The following is a 22,264-nucleotide window of genomic DNA, read 5'->3' as shown; positions in this document are numbered from 1 at the left end:
AACCTGTTGAGGAACCTTCCTTCACATCTGTCTCTGCTGTCCAACCTGATGGTCCTCAACCTCTGGGGAAACCAGGTGACTGGTTCTAAACTAACCTGTTTCAACCTTCTGGGTTGAAGCAGCCATGTGACTGAGAACACTGCTCAGTGCTCTGCTATTGTGTTATTATTGTAGTAATTTTGTTAAATGATTCTATATTTGATCCCTGAATATGTTAATCCTAAATGTTGCTTCTCTCTCTCTCTCTCTAGCTAACCAGTCTTCCTGTAGAAATAGGTCAGCTGACCAGACTGAGGGTCCTGTTTGTTTACAGAAACCGACTGACTGACATACCAGAGGAGCTCGGAGGCTGTACACAACTGGAGGTACTACTAACTAGACTGTGATTATGTGTCTTGCCTTTAAAGTTGTACAATGCAGAATCACAAATAACGATTTTTAGCAACCTCTGCTGGTCACTACCGTCACTGCATACAATTTCCCTAGTCCTCGATTACCCAGAATTCCATTCGTTTTCACCGGAAGCCGGAAGCGTTTCAAAAAGCGATCTCTTAATTGTTTTATACTATCTACGGATCGTTTCTCTTAGCCAGTGGAGCATTAGTTACCATGAGCTGTGCTTTCTTTTTCTGTTCTTTTTCGATCTTCCAATCCTACATTATCTTAAAATCAGCGTGAGGTTCCTTTTTGTTAATAGCGCGGTAGTTCCTGGCCAAACAGGAAACCGTTGCGGTAGTTCCTGAGGACGTCGGCCACGACGTCATGACGTTGGCCAGGAACGTCATTTTCCCGGGAAAGTCCCCCCCGTACACGTTCAATAGAAAATATATAAATAAAAGGCTTCCGGGGGTGAAATTCACGGAGTGGGTGTTGTGAAACTTTTGCCACTCGCAAAAGATATACAATTTAACTTTAGTTTTGTTGAAAACGTTACCTAGTATTACTTTAAGCAACTCTCTATCTTCTCTACCCACTCATCCTCAGTTACAGCTCCAGCAAATGGAGACCCAGAAACTGGGGTATTTCCCCGCCCTATTCACCTGTTTCCTAGGCTGTGTGTGTGGCACTTCCTATCATTAGTCATCTGACCAGTTTCATTGGATTTCATTGGATCAAATCGACAGGAAGTGGAAAACACACAGGAAGTGGAAAGCCTAGGAAACAGGTGAATAGGGAGGTAAACTGTTCTCTTCTCTGTGGAGGTGTAGACACATCACCAGCAGAGCTAGTTGTTTGGCTTGACAGTCTCTCAGTGTCAGTTTGATCTGACGGTCTCCGAATGTCAGCTTGAAGCTGTGCCATCTCCCGTAATCAGTGCAGTTCCTCCTCCATGGTAAACATGACAGTGGCAGTCTCATCACAGTTCAAGGGAGCACCACCAGATGGCGTGGATGCACAGTTTGTTGTCAGTCCACTGAGAGGGTTGTATTAGGTGCTGTTCTTTAAAATCAATTAAAACATGAAAAAAAGTTATATCAACTATGCTGCTACTGAACACTCAATATAATGCACAGTTCTCCAGCCAACATAAGACGAATCATGTGGGCAATTGTAAAGCTGAATTGGCATATATATGGGGACCATATAGAGATCGACCTAGGTTTAATGTACTACTTTGATTCCCCAAAAGCAAGTGTTAAGTCTAAGTGAACAAAAAAGCTTGGTTTTGAATTTAAAAAATTCTAAAATTCTAGTGTAGGTACTTATATATCTCCTCTCCTCTCCTCTCCTCTCCTCTCCTCTCTAGGTATTGAGTTTAGGTAACAACCAATTGGTTTCTCTTCCCTCCTCTCTCTCGTCTTTGAGTCGCCTGAGAAAACTGGACCTGAGTCACAACCGGCTTGAACAACTTCCTGTCTGCATCTACAGCATGAAGACTCTGGTACACACACACACACACACACACACACACACACACACACACACACACACACACACACACACACACACACACACACACACACACACACACACACACACACACACAGACAGACAGACAGACAGACAGACAGACAGACAGACAGACAGACAGACAGACAGACAGACAGACAGACAGACAATCTTTAATATTTTCCACAAGCACCTGCTTACATTCTCTCTCTCTCTCGCTCTCTCTCTCGCTCTCTCTCTATCTCTCTCTCTCTCTCTCTCTCTCTCTCTCTCTCTCTCTCTCTCTCTCTCTCTCTCTCTCTCTCAGGTCTTTCTCCATCTTGGTTATAATGCGTTGGAGAACATGTCAGAGAACATCCACACACTCTGTGAGCTGAAGATCTTCATCCTGGAGGGAAATCTACTTCACTCTCTACCCAGAGCTATCGGCCGTCTCACCAGGTCTACCTACTATTCTAATGCTTTAATGTTATTTCATTAATTCAATTTGATTAAAAAAATTATTCCATGTTTTGTTTTTCATGTAATTCATTTCCTGTGCTGTATAGGCTGGAGTTGTTAAACATAGACTTTAATGACATTAAAGATCTTCCTCAGGTAAGATGTTTTTTGTAAGCTAAAGCTGGCAGCATTTTCCCCCAAAAGTTTAATTGTTTTTAGGCTTCAGCAGGGCTTGCTCAAACTGGTTCAGTTTTGGCGGTTCATATACCTGCGTCTAGTCATATATGAAGCATTTCTCATCGAGCCCAAAATATGCAAAAGCATGGCAGTGAGAAAAAAAACACATCACTGTGCCTTAACCCCTCTGCTGCACGGCCTCACATCAACCCACCTGCCCCAAATCAAGTGTGTGTGTGTGTGTGTGTGTGTGTGTGTGTGTGTGTGTGTGTGTGTGTGTGTGTGTGTGTGTGTGTGTGTGTGTGTGTGTGTGTGTGTGTGTGTGTGTGTGTGTGTGTGTGTGTGTGTGTGTGTGTGTGTGTGTGTGTGTGTTTGTGTGTGTGTGTTAGGAGATGCTTCAGTTGTGTTGTCTGGAGAGGGTGGCGTGCCATCCTTTGGATAAAGGACTTCACGTCGTCCACAACCCGCTCATCAAACCAATCAGAGACGCTCTGCAAGGAGGCCTCAAGGGTCTCTGCAACTACCTGAAGAACTCATAGACCCTCAACGTTCTCTACAAGAACACATAGACCCTCAACGTTCTCTACAAGAACACATAGACCCTCAACGTTCTCTACAACTAAAGGGAAAGGAAAGGGGAGACCTGGCTAATCCCAAAGGGCAAATTAGATTTTCAGCTTCACCCAGCTGATGGCTGCTCAGATGGTTCTGATGAGCACTCGGAGAGGGAGCAGTTAAGGGTTAAGTGTCTTGCTGGGGGGGGGGGGGGACACCACTATTTAATACCTCAATAATCAATAAACCTGCCATACTGCAACTTTGAGGGACATGGGCTTTTATAGTAAATCATTCTTAATGTCAAAACATGGTTTTATTAAACAATACTATTCCACAAGATCACACAACATGATGAAAGTCAAGAATATGCAGTGAAAATAAAACAACATTCAGTGAATTATGGCTTGTTATCATTGTGTTGTCTAATAACTTGGAATGAATATAACAATCAATGCATTTATTATTGATTAATACCTTTGATCACAGAGTATATAAAACAAAATCCAAAAACATATCTTTTCATGGTGAATACAAGGATGGGATCGGATGGGGCCAAAATCCAAGTTATTAACAGGGGAAAGAAATGAGGGATAGAAAGTGGCTAGAGAGAGGAAAAGAGAATTTATTATTTTGATCTACGGATTAATTATCTATGGATTAATTAAATGCCCAGTAACTGGGTTATCGGGCTTATTGGGCTGACCTGCTGATGAGCTGAGAAGCTCTTAACCAGAGTGACTTACAATAAGAGAGGTAAACATACATCAAATGCAGAGAGGTGCATCAGTAAACTAGGATCTCAAGTAAACCAAGAACCTATAGTATCAGTCTAAACAATTTCTATGCAAAAAATGATCTGTGCTTTGAAACTAGGATACCAGAGGTAATCAATGAACCTAGCATCTGTCTAAATAACCTGCTATCAAAATGTTAACATTGTGGTCAAGAAGTAAGCCTAAGTAACCATGGTAAGTCTGCATGGTCGTCATAACTAGGTCAAGATGAGAGTTGTGTCTCACGGATGCGACACAACATGAAGCACACTGGCCCTGGCATAGGCGTACCTCTGGACCTGTGAGTTGCAGCAATAGTAGACAGGGTAATGTCTTGAGTACCATTTTGAGCACTTGCGCCCCCTCTCAAGCACTTACAGCTGACATCAATTACGTCTGTGAGGGTTCAGGGCTTGAGGGCTTAGGGATGACATTGGAACTGAGCCAGTGTATGAGTAGCACTAAGTTGTGCGGTAGTACTGGGAGCTGATGGTACAGTAAGTGTTGCACTCCTCTGTCCACCACAGTAATCCATCTCCCTGGGGTCATGGCACATTGTAAATGGGATATAAACCCTTGTTCTCGGCTCATACAGACAAGCCTCTCCGACCTACAGTACGTTAGACCAAGAGATGATGTATGTATGTATGTATGTATGTATGTATGTATGTATGTATGTATGTATGTATGTATGTATGTATGTATGTATGTATGTATGTATGTATGTATGTATGTATGTATGTATGTATGTATGTATGTATTCATTCATTATGGAATTTCTTTTTAATTTATGAACAATTTGTGATGTTTTTTATTTATTGAAATAATAAGAAATAAATATAAATAATATAATAATAAATAAATAATAAAAAACGAAATATAGGAAAATACAAATAAAGGGATATAGAATACATTAAACCACAAGTACTACGACCATATTATTAGAGTCACACAGGGATTGTTATGTAAAGTCAAGTGTGAATCTATGTACACGTCTGTGCTATGTGCTCTGTGTATGTGTGTGTGCGCACGCTTGCAGGTGTGTGTGTGTGTGTGTGTGTGTGTGTGTGTGTGTGTGTGTGTGTGTGTGTGTGTGTGTGTGTGTGTGTGTGTGTGTGTGTGTGTGTGTGTGTGTGTGTGTGTGTGTGTGTGTGTGTGTGTGTGTGTATATGTGTGTGTGTGTGTGTGTGTGTGTGTGTGTGTGCCACTTTAACGTGGTCACTAGATGGCCTCCTAAGACTACAAACAAACTTAGGTTTTGCAGGTGGGCCCTCTTCTGTTTAAGATGCTAAAATCATGTGTATATATGTCCCATATATGTCTATGAAAGTGCATACATCTCTCCACAATTAAAATAATCTCTTGCTGAATTCTCAACCAATTGATATGTTGCTATTACAAATGTCAGACATGTAGTTATGTTATTATATAGGATACTTGGTTACATTTGGTTGTGTGGATTTTCATACCACATCCTTTATTAAAATTGGCTAATGGGCATAAGGGACAAGGACTGACAGATATAGAAATCTCCATATGGGCATATCGGTTGGATTGGCAGTGCAATGTAGATGTGAGGTTGTGTGTGTGCGTGTGCGTGTGCGTGTGCGTGTGCATGTGCGTGCGTGCATGCCCCTTTCTTTGGCCAGCCGTCTAAACTCCAGCACTCATCCAAACTGATAACTCAGTAAACTCAGTAAACTGATAACTCAGTAAACAAACAAATAAACTTAATTACAAATTAAACAACTCCTGATAAAACAACTTGACCCCTGACCCCTTGACTCATATATATAGATATATATCGATCAATCAATCAAACAAACAATCAATCAATCAATCAATCAATCAATCAATCACAGCATGTTCCGTGACAGTGTTCCATTTGGAATATAATCAACAATACAGCTTTAGCTATTGAAATAAAATTAAGGGGAGAAACACAATTAGAGGGCATTGTTCTGCAAATATTATAGAATGCATTCTTCTCCTTAGACAAGTTCAATATAATTGTGGGGAACCCCGGGTTATCGGCACATTAGCTTTTATTTTGCTGGGAAAAATGAAACAAAAGATTGGACTGACAAGATACATAGTGGAAGACGAAATCTTAAAAAGCCTTGTCTCCCATCAGATGTCACTTGACCTTTCTGCACATATGTCATAATGAAAAGTATGTGACTGTAAGAAAAAGGAATGAGTGATTATTATTAGGGAAGGGAAATGAGATGACAGTAGGAATGGAATAGGGCTGGTTTTGAATTCAGTTCAGATGGTCTCAGAGGAGAGAGGAGATACTGACAGTGTTCAAATGTACCAGTAACTCTGACAGGACGGTCCCCTGTGCCAGGTTTATAGTTACCCTATAGTTACCCTGCATTCATGGCAGAGTACTCTATACTTGTGTATACCAATTCCAATCCGGTTTCAGAACATCCCACTCCACTGACACATGTATACTGTTTTTGATTGACTACATCAAACGTGAGGTAGACTCGGGCATGGTCATGCTGGACCTCCAAAAGGCGTTCGACACTGTAAATCATTTAATGCTGAAGGCGATTGGTTTTGATAGCACATCTGTAAACGGGATTAAATCCTACCTTGAGGGAAGAGAACAAGTGGTTGACATCAATGGAACCATGTCCTCGTCCCTCCCAGTGAACTGTGGGGTTCCCCAAGGAAGCATACTAGGGCCGTTACTGTTCCTTCTAACATTAACGACATGAATGCAGCCTGTAACTGCAAATTGGTCTTGTTCACTGACGACTCAGCACTCATGGTCTCGGGCGAGTACAAAATGCAGGTTGAGGAAGCGCTCAGTTCCCAACTCAGCAAAATCCGTACTTGGCTTTCTGAGTGATAACAGACTGTCATTACACCTTGGTAAAACAGAATCCATCCTTTTTGGTTCCAAACATTCCCTCAGTAAGGTAAATGCAAATGATTTCAAGGTCAGAGTTGATAGCAAAGAAGAGGTTACCTATTTGGGCTGTAGGTGAAAATGGAATCAAATACCACTGAACATCCTTTACTTTGGAGTGCCGCTTTTTCCACTTCAGTGGTATTTGATTCAAGTTATACTTATAGCTGAGCAACCACTGCCTAAACAAAAAGGCATCCAGAGGAAGCGCACCTGCTTTTCTTCTGACATGCTTCTGCCCGACAGGGTCAATTTGTTTCAGTCTCATTTGTGAGAAAATCTGGGATTGAGAGGTTAGGTGGCACAGCAACAACAAGACACTTGAATAACATTTTGTTTTGGCAACAAGTGATAAATAAAAGGTAAAGTGTTTCATAGTTTGTTTTCTTGACTTTGTATTTTTTTGGCGATAAATAAAGCAACCAAATATTCCAGGTTGTGTTTTTCTCATCTGCAGAGTGACCTGTGCCAGAACATCGGTCACAGCTGTGATGTTATTTTGTGAAAACACACTCCCTCGGTTCTATTACTCAAGTAATATAGAATATATGTATTCCCAATTAAACTTCAAATAAAATCAATTGAAACATGTTATAAAAACTATGACTAAGAACATCACCATATGAAGTAAAAGTAGATGGCAAGTCTTGCCACGTACATATTTGTCCGTGTATGGATACACTGATGACGCCTGGTCGTGACTAACAACACACCTTAGCTGTACTAAAATCACTGCAAACCACAGCATCTTGGTACTTAAACAGCAGGTTCTCACAGCCACTTCCATGGTCAAACTTTATATTGACATTTGTATACGTTATTATTGCTTCTTGTAAAGTAGCAACATTTGCATTAGCAGCATTATATTGTTGCTGTCGGCTGGAAACCTTGTATCTCCAAAATTGTTACTTACATTACATTACAGCATGTTGTGAGCTTGTAGATCAGCTATTTTCACTACTTTTGCTTGACACTCTTGGACGATGAAGTAGGCCATTAAGCTTAAGTGATGAAAAAATATAAAACATTGAAATATGGACATACTGTAGTGTACAAGGTTTCTTCCCAACAAGGACAACATGCATGTTCTCTGGTTTAAAGGAAGCTTTCCAAAAAGTGTTCCTTGAAAACAATTTATTTCTCTATCAAACTTGTTCACATGTTTGAGAGACAGCGGTCAATAAATATGGTCCCATTAAATTCCCAGAACCCCATCAGATGAGGCTTTAGAGGGAAGGATTCCTGCTGACTTGCAGTAAATTAAATTGACTAACTTCTTTCACCATAGAGAGCTACAGAATAAGCAAACGGCTCACCCTCTCCTGCATATTCATCTCTGCCTGAGGACTAGTCACAGACTGTGGCCTCTTAATTGCATTAGGGGGCCGTAACTGCATTTGCACTTACACAAGCTATCCTGCATGCAAAAGTGAAGGACTGAAGCACGTAGCTAAATGTATAGGCAGCGTGAGACTGATTCATGTTTATAGATGTGGCTTTAATGGCACTCATCACACACATATATATATAAACGTCATAATTTTCCTCCTCCATTGCACATCACTTTTTTCACCAGGCCTCCCAGGGAGAGATTCAAAATTAAACCGGCCACTATAAACAACTCCACAGAGAGAGAGAGAGAGACAGAGAGAGAGAGAGAGAGAGAGAGAGAGAGAGAGAGAGAGAGAGAGAGAGAGAGAGAGAGAGAGAGAGGGAGGGAGGGGGGGTATTTCTGCATATCCCAGAGACATGTTAGACATGAGACATGATTAGAGAGCCATGCACTGCGTGTGGACATATCTCCTTTCAGTGTGATATTTCCGTGGTCTTTTGATCTCGCCACTTACAGAAGATAGCACTGTGTGTTGTGCATATACAGTAGCGCAACCTTGGTCTTAAAGGGAATACTCTGATGGGTTTGATTAATGTAACGCCCAAACCACACCTATAAATAATAGAATGTAGCACAGGTGTTTAGGGGCAGCGCTGTAGATTGTGCATGCAAAAGATAGCGAAATAGCGCTGGGTGACTCCCCCACACGCAAATGCTACCCTCAAATAGCGGGTAACGAGTTTTCGTGGAGGATATGCCCGGGGGTGTGAGAGCATTATAAATCATGCAGCTGCAAACTGTGAAGTTACAAAATAAATTCCATCTCTGTACCTGAAGGATTACAGAATCAATTAAAACAATGTATACAGTATGAACAGTGCGGCAGTGGCTCAAGGGCAGAGTGGCCGGCAGAGCGGCCGGATGGGAACCACAAGGTTCCCAGTTCGATCCCGGGCTCCCTCAGAGTTAGTGTCGAAGTGTCCTTGAGACGCTGAACCCCTAATTGCTCCCGATGAGCAAGTTGGTGCCTTGTATGGTTTCCTCCGCCATCGGTGTATGAATGGGCGAATGTAATCAATCTATGTAAAGAGCTTTGCATAAAATATCGAATGGTGCTATATAAATGCACCATTTGCCTTTTTACAGTATATCCTGAATGCTGGCACGGTGTGAATGCAGCTTAACATAAGTGTTCACAAATCAGCCTGTTTATCTTACAGCTATTGTCCTATCTTGTACTATTCTATACAGCAAATTGTACTTGCTGGCTGTAACTGCTTGAAAGTCCATGCATACCTGCACATTGCAGTTTGTTTGCACACTGTTGCTTGTTGCTTGCGCGTTGTTGTTTATCTTGTAAATTGGATTTGTTCTGTGTTTTTGCACCTTGGCATTGAAGTGCTTCTGAGTCGTGACGACTTGTGAGTGTTGCTATTCCTCCCTGTATGCACAACAGACAGCAGATTGGAGGGTACACATCCATATGCTAATGGCAGATATCGTTTGGCAACAGATGCTGTACACATGCATCCGTACAGTATAGACCATAAGCTCACAAGACTCTGTACGTTTGACTTGGCTAGGGGCCAAGCCAGTCAAGTATGTTTGGGTTTATTACAAGGAGACATGCATTCGTACGTACATACGTACGTACATACGTACGTACGTACGTACGTACGTACGTACGTACATACGTACGTACGTACGTGCGCACAAACATATGCACGCAAGCACGCACGCATGCACTTACGCACGCACACACATGCATACTGTACATACATACATACAGTACATACATACACACACACATACCCGTACATACATAGCATACATACATACATTCAATAGCAGAGTTATATATATTTGTCAGAGTTATACATATTTACAATGTTTAAACATGTAACATGAACAATAGGACTAACGTTATGAATTTATTCTAGTTATATTAAATTCTTATTTAAAGATTTTAAATGTGTAAACAGGTTTAATCGAATAATTTGTATGAATTCTGCTGTTTCACTGCGGTCACCATTGTTTTAAAGTAAGCAACATAAAATCTAAAAAGGCATAACGTTTGACTGTAAGGGAGGTATCTAAGGAGTAAAATGCACGCACTCAAATGGGGGTGGAAAAAGGCACTGTAAACAGGTTAATCCTGTGACGTCAGGTTCATGCCAGTGTGAAATCAGTACTAACTGGTTGAGGTATATATCATTCAGGGACACCTATACAGCAGTTTCAGAAACGACAGGTGCACCAACATCAATTGAAAGCACCACAGTTAGCAGCACCTTCAAACAATAAACAATACTGGACATTTAGCAGAACAATCCCACACTTGTATGCCAAACACACACCCATTCTCCTGCAGGACAGGGGAAACGATAAGCGGGTAGACCTGATTATGAGTTCAATAATGAGCTCATTATCTCTGTGTTTCTCTGTGTATCTGTGTGTTTCTTTGATGAGTGCACAGGGGAGCTTATTAGCACGAACAGACATGTCAATTACACATGCACACACACACACACTTATTTTGGGTTATTTGATTATTTTCCGTTACCTCATCCACCCATCAAATGTTGAGATGTAATTAGGTGCTGCATGGTGAGATGGATTTATACGAGGACTAGTCTCCAGTGCTTCCGCAATCGTGGGTCGTGTCTGGGCGGGAACGTCCCCCGTGTTCAGGTGTTCAGACAGACACCAAGGGCAGTGAGGGAAGCAGGGTCATTGAATGTCTTAACGTCTTTGTATGAGTGTGTTATTGACCACAGCTAACATGGCCAAGGAACGCCGGTGGGAGGGTTGTAATTATCTCAAGCACAGTGTAGTGTGGTGGGTGGTGGACCTCTCCGCTGAGTACAGTAACAATGACAGAAAGGCCTTGACACCCACCCAAAGAGTGGCCCCTTCCTCGAGACACATCATTAGTCAGCCTCTCCTACTGGAGTGCTCTGGCATAATTATGCAATGTGGCAGACTTATTGGAATAAGGGTGATTTGATTGTTGAGAGTGGAAAAAATATATACAGCATAATGTGTCCTACGTTGAAATTTGCATGGCCTGCATGTATGATAATACATCGATGGAAAATACAAAATAATATTTCTACAATTTATGGTTCAAAGCTTAATGACACAAAATGTAAAGTGAGTTCTTATTTGTCTGACAAATGCAATGGCAGAGATCCTGCGGGAGGGACGGCGGATTGTTAAAAATGTAGTACTTTTTCTACCACAGAAATGCAAAATGCACAATGATTCCGATGATAGCAATAGCAATAGTATGGTTTTCCTAAACAAAACACCACAATGATATTTATGTTGTCTGTTTAACAAATCATAACTCATCTGAGTTGTGTCATGTTGTCTTGTATACATTAAAAAATATCTCGCTCAAACATGAGTGTTTGTCAGAGTGTTTGAGGGGAGCATTTCTGAACAAGAGAAAGCTCACCATTTCTCTTGAATTGCTTTGGCTGAAAAGGATTTAGTTTCCGGCTCAAGTAAAGAAAAAAAATAAAAGTATATTTTTCCCCAGCAAATCACTTCAGCCCGCCTCTGTCCCTGTGGGTGCACAACTTTGGATAGGCTGCTTGACAGCTAGAAAGGGATTTAGAGGAAATAAATTACAAAACACAAAACAAAACTGAAGGAATTGGGTTAGGTGAAGACATTTCTCAGCTGAGCTGATGCCAATTAGAATGAGAGAGGATTTGGAAGAGTTGGCTGCAGATCTGTTCTGCACCATTCTACTACACTCATCACCATCATATTACATGGTACTGGATCAATACCCATCATCTTACACTGTGATCAATAACCATCATATTACACTGTACTGGATCAATAACCATCATCTTACACTGTACTGGATCAATAACCATCATAACACTACACTGATCAATAACCATCATACTACACTATACTGGATCAATAACCATTATATTACACTACACTGATCAATAACCATCATACTACACTATACTGGATCAATAACCATCATACCACACTACACTGGATCAATAACCATCATATTACACGGTACTGGATCAATAACCATTATACTACACTATAATCAATCAATAATCATTATTACACTATTCTGGATTAATAACCATCATACTACACTATACTGGAACAATAACCATCATACTACACTGTACTGGATCAATCATACACTATAATGGAGTAGATTTTTAGCCAAACTCAACTTTATTTTCAAATGTGAAATATATAAAATAGATTGTTTTGTCACAGGTCAATACATGGGTGCTCACATTTGCCTCAATGAGGGCACTAGGTAGAGGCCAACTAGTGGCGAATAAAGGGCCAATGCATGACCAACTAGTGAGTTGACCATGGGCCATGGGAGAAGACCTCAAGAGGCGGCTGTTCGTAGCTAGAGTCAGTGCTGCTGTATGGGGCTGAGACATGGACCCTCACAGCACAACAGGAAAGGGCCCTGGATGGAGTCTACACAGCATGCTACGAATGGCACTAGGGTCAGGCATCCGGAACTAGTGGCAAGCAAACTGACACTATGGTAGCCAACCCAGGGCAAAGCCAGAAAAGGCAAGAAGCGCACCACCTTCATAGATGCACTGTGGTGCGACAGCTTAGCTAACAACACTGTAGAGCTCAAGACCCTGATGCTAGATACAGTAGGAGAGTGTGGAGGGCAGTGCTTCAGTAGTCCCGAGTTGGTGTTGGCTAGACTGCACTCTCACATCGCATTTGACAAAAAAAGACACATACAAATTGTTTATAAGAGCACCATTTGGAAGATCGGATCATGAGTGTAGAAATAGATAGGGATGTGTGGTGTACAGAACAGTAACACGGAAAGATGCACACAGACTATCCATGTGATAAACAGGCAGTGCAATGCAAGATTATTCTGGTTGAATTGCCTCATGATTAAATAATACTTAAGTGTTTTAAATATTGAAGTGTCAAGCTAAATAAGTTTGTGTCTCGGTACACAGCGTACACAATGTGTTTAGGCTATGCATTAGGAAGCGAATGAATTGCAGCTCCTCTGGAATACTTCATATTGCAACAGATCACAGCTAAGCATATTCCATTTAGAATATAAATGGGGCATTTATACTGTGCCATGTAATGTGTTATGTATATGAATGCACTGTCGCCATGATCAATCTTGACATGACGCATTTGTACTAATTACATTCCCAAACAAAGACCCACATTCAATTGTAAGGCATTACACTCTCTCATTCCGAGTTCTAGGCATGGTGAATGGTACATATTGTGTAATGATAACATTCATCATACATGGTGAATGGTGTATGTTTTTTTTGTGTGTTTTTTTTTCAGGAAGAATCAAACAGTACAGAATATAAAAGTCAATAGAATCTCTGAATACGCTATTATACAGTGTCCACGACTCTCCCATTTTACCATAAAGGTATCGACTTTTAGTTGTAAGTAAAAGTATGACACACATCATCAACGATTAAAAGCCATGTAAACTTACCCCCTTTTCATATACACAATCAACCCATCGCAATATTTCAAACATATCCAGTCTGAGCATCACTGAGAATGCAATGTTCTCTTGATTCTCTAAATTCCTTGGGTATTTTGTAAGCTATGTAATTCTCCGTCGTTCAGTAAGTCACTGAATGCCCTCACTTCATTATAGCTGAGTGGGCAAATAGTTCAACGTTTTCCACTTCAAACGTATACAATTAGTGCAACTTCTGGGAGGACTGATTCAGGTCTGACAGTTGTGACAGTTCCGTTCACTTCTCACAAGAAGCCTGCTAATTTACTCCAAAAAAAAGCTCAACGTTCCTCCTCCGCTTGGATTTGTGTCTTCTTTAGAAGGCATACTGCAGCGCTCAGTCTGAGCCTGATAATCATCGATGATATGGCTGCTGCTTGCAATTTAACTTCATGTGTGTTGGCATTAGCTCAAGCCACGGCCTGCCACAGCAAGTTCCACTGTCCTGTTCCGCAGTTTCCGGCAGATCGGTCCAGAAACGCTGCATGGTCACATTGCTGACAGTGTCATTGCCGACAGGCCGCACCATAGGAAGCCATCATTTGAAACGGTCGGACCGTTGTGGGGCTTGATGGATGGGATCGTTACTGCCCAAAGGCAACTCAGGACGCCGTAAACGTTTAACACACGTTTTGTTCTATTAAAAACCCATTGTCATTTCCCCCACCCTACTATCCAGACACACACGAGTATCCACTCCATATTAATCTGTGTTCATGCGACTGAAAGAAGAACCTGCTTTAATATCACACATCTCTCCTCACTCCTTAATGAATTGGGTTCAAAACCCGAAGAGCGGGGGCTGAAAATGAAAGCTGCTCATTCCATTTGTGACTCCCTAATATGGCACAGAGCTTCTGCCTCAGATGTAAGCGCTTTCGCCAGCGGGCTTGGCCAGCGATTAGAATGCACATTGCGCTGTCTCTATCTGCCTCCTATATTAATCCTCTGACATTCCACTGATTGCTGCGAAACCTGAAATGTGAAAATAGCAGCATAGCAGGGTGTGCTGGGATGACTGCCACCACCCACACACTAGTGACTGAAATAGTAATAAGAAGGCAGAGAGACGCGTGAAAATGAGAAAGACCGGGAAGTTAAGAACCTCATCAGAGAAGGATGATTTTGACTATTTGAATTTTTGCTTTGCTTTGCTACTGTATGTGAATATGTGAGATACATCGAAACGATACCTACAGGTTTTACAGACACATTATTCTCAACTGAATGAAAAGGTTTAGGTCGTTGTTCACTTAGTTTCTGTGTTGAAGACCAATTGTATGCAGTATGTAGTCCTATACTGTATGATATGAAAATCTGTCCCTCAAACAAAGTTTAATATCAAAAAATATTGTCATTTAGTTAGTGTTCCATGACAATCCAGACGATATTTATTTATTTACCTTTTTTTTAAAGATAAATTGTCACTGTCTTAAGTATTTCCAAAACTGTAATTTTTCAGGAAATGGAAAAAAATAAGCTGTGTTCCAATGGATCCAATTTGTATTAGTTAGTCACAAGCTCTTATTAATACTTTTCATTCAGTCAGACTTAACCACTTTCAACCTGGCGTCCTCATTTTGGGCATGTCAAAGGCGAAAGGAAGTGTTCAACCTATTTTCAAAACAGCAGAAGTATAGCCAATCTACAAGCGTGGCACATGGTGAGCTTGTACATCTGCTATTTTCACTACTTTTGTGCAACTATGTCATACAAGTAAGATAGGGTAAAAAAAATTAAAACACATCAAAATGACGAAATATGGAGATACAAGGTTTCTGCCTGACAGCGACGATGTCCTGCTGGGGACAAAATTGTTGGTCATGCCGACAGGCCGGCATTGCCGCCCGCTGCTAGCGAGGCTAAAAACAACTCGTAGCCATTTTGTATGACACTCACATCGGCTCTGTTTCCAGGAAAAGTGGCGAGGCATTAGCGAGGCATTAGCGAGGCAGTCAAGTAGCAATTATTGCCGCTGACATTTGCAGATAGGCGCAAATATCAAAGGGGACTTGTGGGGGTTGTTTTCTGTTATGGAGGTCACATGGGTTTTTCACCTCAGACGTAAGGATGCAGAACGGAGTGGAAGATGAGAGTCGACAACCGAGGGGAGGAGTGATAAATGAGCTGACAAATGCTGTTTGTGTAAGATCATGGCTGCTCTAACACGCAGGTTAGCTGTGTGTGTGTGTGTGTGTGTGTGTGTGTGCGTGTGCGTGCGTGCGTGTGTGTGTAAATATGCAAGTGTATCAGCAGCAGGTTGTCTTAAGACAACAGGCGAGTCCTTGGACCTTTTCAGAAAACTGCCATTATCACATAAGGAGCGACTAAATTACACCCACTCTGATGAAGAATAGATATAATGTCCATTCAACACCTCACAAATGTACTTCAGCACACCTTGGAAAGGCATCCCAGCAGGCGGAAGCCATGTTCCCATTATCATTTTTTTTCTTTTTTGGCATAGTGCTGTATTTTTCCATTACCGAGCCCAGTTGGATATCTAAAAGAGAAAAAAAATGTGCTCACATCACTTGGCATGGTGGTGGTAATATCAGGCTAATGGTAGTATAGCCAGAGAGGAAAACCACCTAAAAGAACTCTGCAAATGTCCTATCCACTACTGACTAGAGGGTGCTTGTGTTCACTTGTTCAACTAAAATGCCCTTCACTCCATCCTGTTCTGTGGTTGCCAGTCTCTTTAGCTAACTAAGGGCGGATTCAGACTATGGTCCCGGTTGCGCACCCCGGACCACATGGCAGATGTTGTGGTAGTGTGAACGTAGCGAACCGTTCCCCGTAACGCATCACCGTACCGTACCCGAAACCACCTGGGGAGGTAGTCTCGGGTCCGACTGCTGCGGACTGGGGAACGGAACGTTGCTGTGTGAATCCATCCGTACCAAGAGAATCATATATCCTTTTATATTCTTTATAACTACACATTATTTTAGCTGGGTTATACCTTCTCATAGTTCTACTTGAATGTTAACAAGAAATAATAATCCCGCTAGTGTTTGAGTAGCGCGAGCCGTGAAAAATAATAAACAAAAAACACGTTTAGCGAACGCGTACATAAGGATAAATATACTAAGGATTAGTCCGTGACGTCACTGCTAAAATACCAAGGATGCGTCCGTGACGCCAATATCATATTAACGAGACAACGTTACATTTCGAGGTTTCAAAGACCAGTGCACGCACACACTGCTTTGGTTGTGTATTGTTGATCTGTTATTATAATAATATAACTCAAGACAACGTCAGGAACACAGTTAAACTTTATTATTCACTCTAGAGTGACTTTTCTTCTGTGAATGACATTCTCTCTCCCAAAGCCCGCATAGTCCACAGCGCCCCCATGAGGCACATATTTACCATTACTGTTAAATGAAATGGTCTCGAGTACGGAAGGATTTTGGCCAGTGTGAATGCTGGCCAGCTGGGAGAAGCCAATCGTTCTCGGGAACGGTTTGAATCAAACGGACCCAGTCTGAATCCGCCCTAACATTTCCATGTACAGCAGGCTGCACATCTGCATGATCCACCATTTTGCAGAGACGAGGTTGTGATGAACACATCATAAACCTCATAAGCAGTGCTGTAACTCAAACTCTGTATCCTTTGGATATCTCTCCCTCTCTCTCTCTCTCTCTCTCTCTCTCTCTCTCTCTCTCTCTCTCTTCATTCAGAAATGCTTTAAAGTATTGAAAAAATCACATCTTAGGAATGGTGAAAAGCAGTAGACATTTGGAATAGATTCCACCATATGGAAACTTTTAAAAGCCATATAAACACAGGGAGATCCTGGAGGTATTTATGACAGAAATTCAGTAAACTGAAATTGGCTGTCACTTATGGTCCTTGTAGTAAATACAGGAGCTACCCTTGTTTGAGTAGCTTTAAACATTCACTGTGGGGTGGTTATAGGGATTTATTTACCAACAAACGCAAGCTGGCAGCACTCCAAAAAGGTCAAACTTTTTTCAGCTTGCCAAACCGCACAAAGTTCTCTAAAAAAGTTTAGCAAATTTAGATTGTTTTTTTTGTTGCTATTTTCGCTGTTTCCGAAGACATTTGAAAGAGGACGTGAAAGTGGTTAAGTGTGTCTGTGGGTTTTACAAAAAAATAAGCATTTACAAGAGCTTGTGACTAAATAATAACTACACTGAATCTTTATTTTTTATCATTTCCGGATACATAACAGTTTTGGACATGCAAGGTTTCCACCCGACATCAACGGTAATCTTCTCAGCCCTTCTCTTCCCTGGCATCTCGGTGTGCTTATCTGCAGTGAAACTGCAGTGATTAACGAATAGCCGGCCCCGTGCATGTTGAATTATTAAAATAAATTGCCGGCTGAATTGGTGGTCTGAAGGAACATGGTTTCATTGATCATTTTTTGAACGCGGAGACAATCTATTGTATTAGTGATGCTGGTGACTTTTCATTCATTCACCATCTTAACGCAGGAGAGGGGAAGGACAAACTATTGTATTATTGATGGCGACCTGTCATTCAGTCACAGCTATAATGCAGGAGGGAGGGGAGAGAAACGCCTTTGTGTTGATGGCTGCCGAGAGTCGCAACAACAACGTTGTGATTCATTCTCCCATAATGCACTTTGATTAATAGGGTTGCGCTGGGTGAGACGACAACGTGGCAAATCTTAAATGCCACACAGCTGCAACGGTGCAAATACACTCATTACCATACGGCTGCGTACAAGAATGTGTACGAGTGAAAGTACACATGCATGATGGTGGAAAGTAATTACATTTTACTCAAATATTGCACTTAAGTACAATTGTTTTACTTTACTTGAGTGTTTGAATGTTTTGATACTTCTACTCCACTACACCTTAGAGGCAAATATTGTACTATTGTACTCCACTACAATTATTTGACAGCTTTAGTTACTATTTACTTTGTAGATTGAGATTGCTAATGCAAAAGATAATATTAACCACTTGTGCACAATGTTATACTTTGGCTATTTTCGAAATAGTTTTAAACTACTTTGATAGTTCAAGTATATTGTCATGCCATACTTTTGTATATTTACTCAAGTAAAACATTTGAATACAGGCCTTTTACTTGTACAGTGTATATAACAAGATTTTTATTTTATTTATTAATGTGAGAACAAGGGCTTCTATTAAAGCATGCCAACTTTCCAGGCATATAAATCCTGCAGTTTCTATAGATTGGCTATTTTCAAATTATAAAATAAGTATTAAAATAGGGCTTAAATGGTTGATGTATGTTTTGTAATGATAATTCTACAAATTCTAATAAAGTCTACAAAGTAGCAACTGAATTTGTCAACAAATTGTAGTGGAGTAAAAATAATAATATCTGCCTCTGAGATATAGTTGAGTAAAAGTTTGAGAATAAAGTAAATGTACCTCAAAATGGTACTTTACACTGCCGGTTGTGAGCTGAGCTTTTATATCTGCTATTTCCCCAGAATAGGGACTTGCCTGACATAAACTCACTGCAGGAAATATTGACTGACTCCAAGGCCGTTCCATTTCTTCACTAAAAACCCTTGATTGGCTCATCAGTAATGTGTGTAAAGTTCAACTTCATCACACAGTGAGATTAAAACCTAGTATAGGCCTACAGTATGCATAGTAGCTACAATTATTGAGTCACTCGTCTTATGGCTATCTGGTTTAGTAATCTGAGCTCTGCAAAGATAAACTGGCATTGCAGTGCAATTAAAGTGGAACATAAGACAGCCTATCGTTGCTGTCGGGGAGATGCCTTGTATCTCCATATTTCAACCTTTATGTTTTTTTCATAATTTAATGCCCTATTTCGATACTACAGTGTCACAATGCGTCGCAATGTGCCGCGACGTGGACATTTTGAGAGTGAAGTGAAAGTGGTTAAGTGCGTCTGTGGGTTTTAGAAATATTGAAAAAGTATTAACAATAGCTTGTGAATAAATAATAACTTCATTGGATACATTGGAAAACTGTTCTTCTTCCCATTTTCTGAAAAGTATGCGTTTTGGACATACTGTGCAAGGTTTTCACCCTACAGCGACACATGTTAAACTGTTTGCATGTTCTCCCCGTGTCCCCTACGATAAGTACCCTCACAAAAACATGCAGTAATCCTGGTCTCTATACTGCCTCCCCCTGGTCAGCCGGGGCGCTTGATGGAGGGGAAAGGAACTGGTTGGAATAACGTGTTCCTTCCACGCGCTACGTCCAACCGGGGAGACTCCCCCCTGTCGGGTGATAAGAAGGCTTGTTATCATGCATTGAAGGAGGCACTCGGCTCTGGACTCTCCCTAGGCTGGCAGAGGGAGTGTAGCGCCCAGGATTACTTAGACAATTGGCACTGGGTGGAAAAAATGGGGTTGCAAAATCGTGGGATAAAAATAAAAATAAATGTCCCATTCTTGATGTCAAAACAAGCCAGGTCAGGAAGGCCAGGGCCATTTATTTTTATTTTATTATATTTTATTATATGCACAGCTTTTTGGAGAAAGTGTTTGCCCTAAGGGATGACAAGGTTGAATCTTGAATCTTGCACCCCAACCCCATCATTATGATGAAGGAAGCCAGCAGAAAGGGCACCGTGTCCTCAAAAGAGCACTTGGAAAAGCCATCAAAAAGAGGAAGTTAAGATCAGGTTGTATAATTTTAATGCACTTCCATGACTTATACAAGGGACAGTCTGCCTTATAAATGGCCCCCGAGAAGTTGAAATGCAGATAAAATGGCTGCATAACTTTAAAGACTGGCATTAAAAAATGAAAGTTTTTCACTCCAGGCCCTTGATTACTTTGTCTTTTTCTGCCCATTTGTCTCTTTTTGAATAGCATTTAGCATGCTGAGTTAATCGATGACGATGGATTTGATGAGTGATAGTCGGCAACCTGCTCAATACAGATGATAATTTTACATATCAGTATTTCCGTTGAAGTATGTCATCATTCCTCGGTTTTCAAAATCAAATTTAACGAGCGTCTGTGACCTTTTGCTGTTGACTTGTCCGCGGAAGGATACCCAACTCTGACAAGTTGATTCAAACAATTAACTACTTACAGAATTTCAGCTACAGCCTGGCTCACAGACTGCTGAAAAGATGAAATCTAACCACTCTCTTCAAGAGAGTGGTTAGATTTGAACATTTCAGAGCTTTTACAAGAGACTCTTGTGCCCTGTTGGAGAGCCATTACACACAGCATGCCACGTCACAATGAGAGAAAACATACTGCACAGTATTATTTCAGTTGAAAGATGTCACCATTCCGCAGTTTTCAAAATAACATATAATGAGCAGCAACATTTTTTTTGTCGCTTAGGAATGCAACAAAAACAAAAAAAATCTCCATGAATTCAAGGCTTCCTGGGGTGTGTAATTGATAGAAAATAAGTCATTATTTCATCATTATTACTATAATAATAATGGCATACTGGTGGCATTACATATTCATCAGACATGTTCTGCACAATAATCTTTGCTCAGTCAGTGGGAAGAAAACTGAAAAACCTTAAAAAGTTCAATTCAGCTACAAATGAGTGAATCTAAACAATGAATGGAACTGCTCACAATGCATGTTGGTCTCATCCAGAACTTGACGTGAATAATAATCTAGCTGTCATTCACTCTGTGGGTTGACTGTATAACAAGTGGTGGACAGTAACTAACTAAGTGCATTTAACTTTTTTTTATTTCGTTTTTTTTCTTATATTAAAAAGAAAATGTGCTTTGCAATTTGTACTTTTAATACTTGAGTATTTATTTTGTCCACCACTGCCAATAGCTAGTTTCACTGTTGAGTGCCTCACACAGGACAGACACGAATCCATTGAAAAAGAACCAGCCAGAAGTAGCATTGGGCTTCATCAGGCACAGCAGGTTCTTCATCAGAGCAGAGTGTCTAGGAGACAATTTGCATTGAGATTTCACTGCCGTCTCTAAAGAAAAACCACTTGACGTCCCCCCTAGAGAGCTGCGTGTCACAACAACTGAAGACAACATAAGCAGTTTGTTTTGTGCCATACCCACGCTCGCACGCACGCATGCCAGTTTTTGCGACTTACGTGGGGTTCATAGATTCGGTATTTGTAGTGCGCCCCCCATCCAGTTATTACACTGGCCCGGGGTGCAGTCCGGAGAAAGAGAAAAAGAAAGAGAAAAAAAGAAAAACAGGACAAGACAACGCTAGGACAACAATAACTCAGTCACACTTAGTCAGTCAGTCACGACAGGAGGAAGTAGAAACTAAACACACACAAACCACAAAACAAAATAACACAACACAACACAACACAACACAACACAACACAACACAACACAACACAACACAACACAACACAACACAACACAACACAACACAACACAACACAACAGGTGAACCTACAGTGAAAAGGCATGTTTTTAAGTGTCCCTATATGGGGCAGCTTTGATCCTAAAAGGGAGTTTGTTCCACAACTTCAGTGCCAACCCTGCAAAGACACGTCGCCCGTCCTTACAGTGGAGTGTTCAAATACAACTGACTGTCAGATCTAAGTGACCTGGAGATTGGTCTAAAAGTTCCACAATATAGGCAGGGACAAGACCGTTGCAGGCTTTGAACACAAACAACATATTCTTAAATGTTCTCTAAGCTT

The 22,264-nt window shown here is 41.0% G+C and overlaps 1 protein-coding gene across 1 annotated transcript; it reads left to right on the top strand.

Moving 5' to 3' along the window:
* Positions 1–9: 9 nt before the first annotated feature.
* LOC308077196 (uncharacterized protein) lies at positions 10–3,257 on the top strand. Its single transcript, XM_080417795.1, has 6 exons — positions 10–75; positions 252–365; positions 1,748–1,882; positions 2,198–2,331; positions 2,439–2,487; positions 2,898–3,257. The coding sequence occupies exons 1-6, from the start codon at positions 49–51 to the stop codon at positions 3,045–3,047; spliced, it is 609 nt and encodes a 202-aa protein (XP_080273921.1). The 5' UTR covers positions 10–48; the 3' UTR covers positions 3,048–3,257.
* The last annotated feature ends 19,007 nt before the right edge of the window (positions 3,258–22,264 follow it).

Source organism: Gymnoscopelus braueri (genome assembly GCF_963280865.1).
Source record: "Gymnoscopelus braueri genome assembly, chromosome: 21".
Classification (NCBI taxonomy): domain Eukaryota; kingdom Metazoa; phylum Chordata; class Actinopteri; order Myctophiformes; family Myctophidae; genus Gymnoscopelus; species Gymnoscopelus braueri.
Note: the sequence above shows the minus strand (reverse complement) of the source record. Positions and strands in the feature narration are given on the sequence as shown.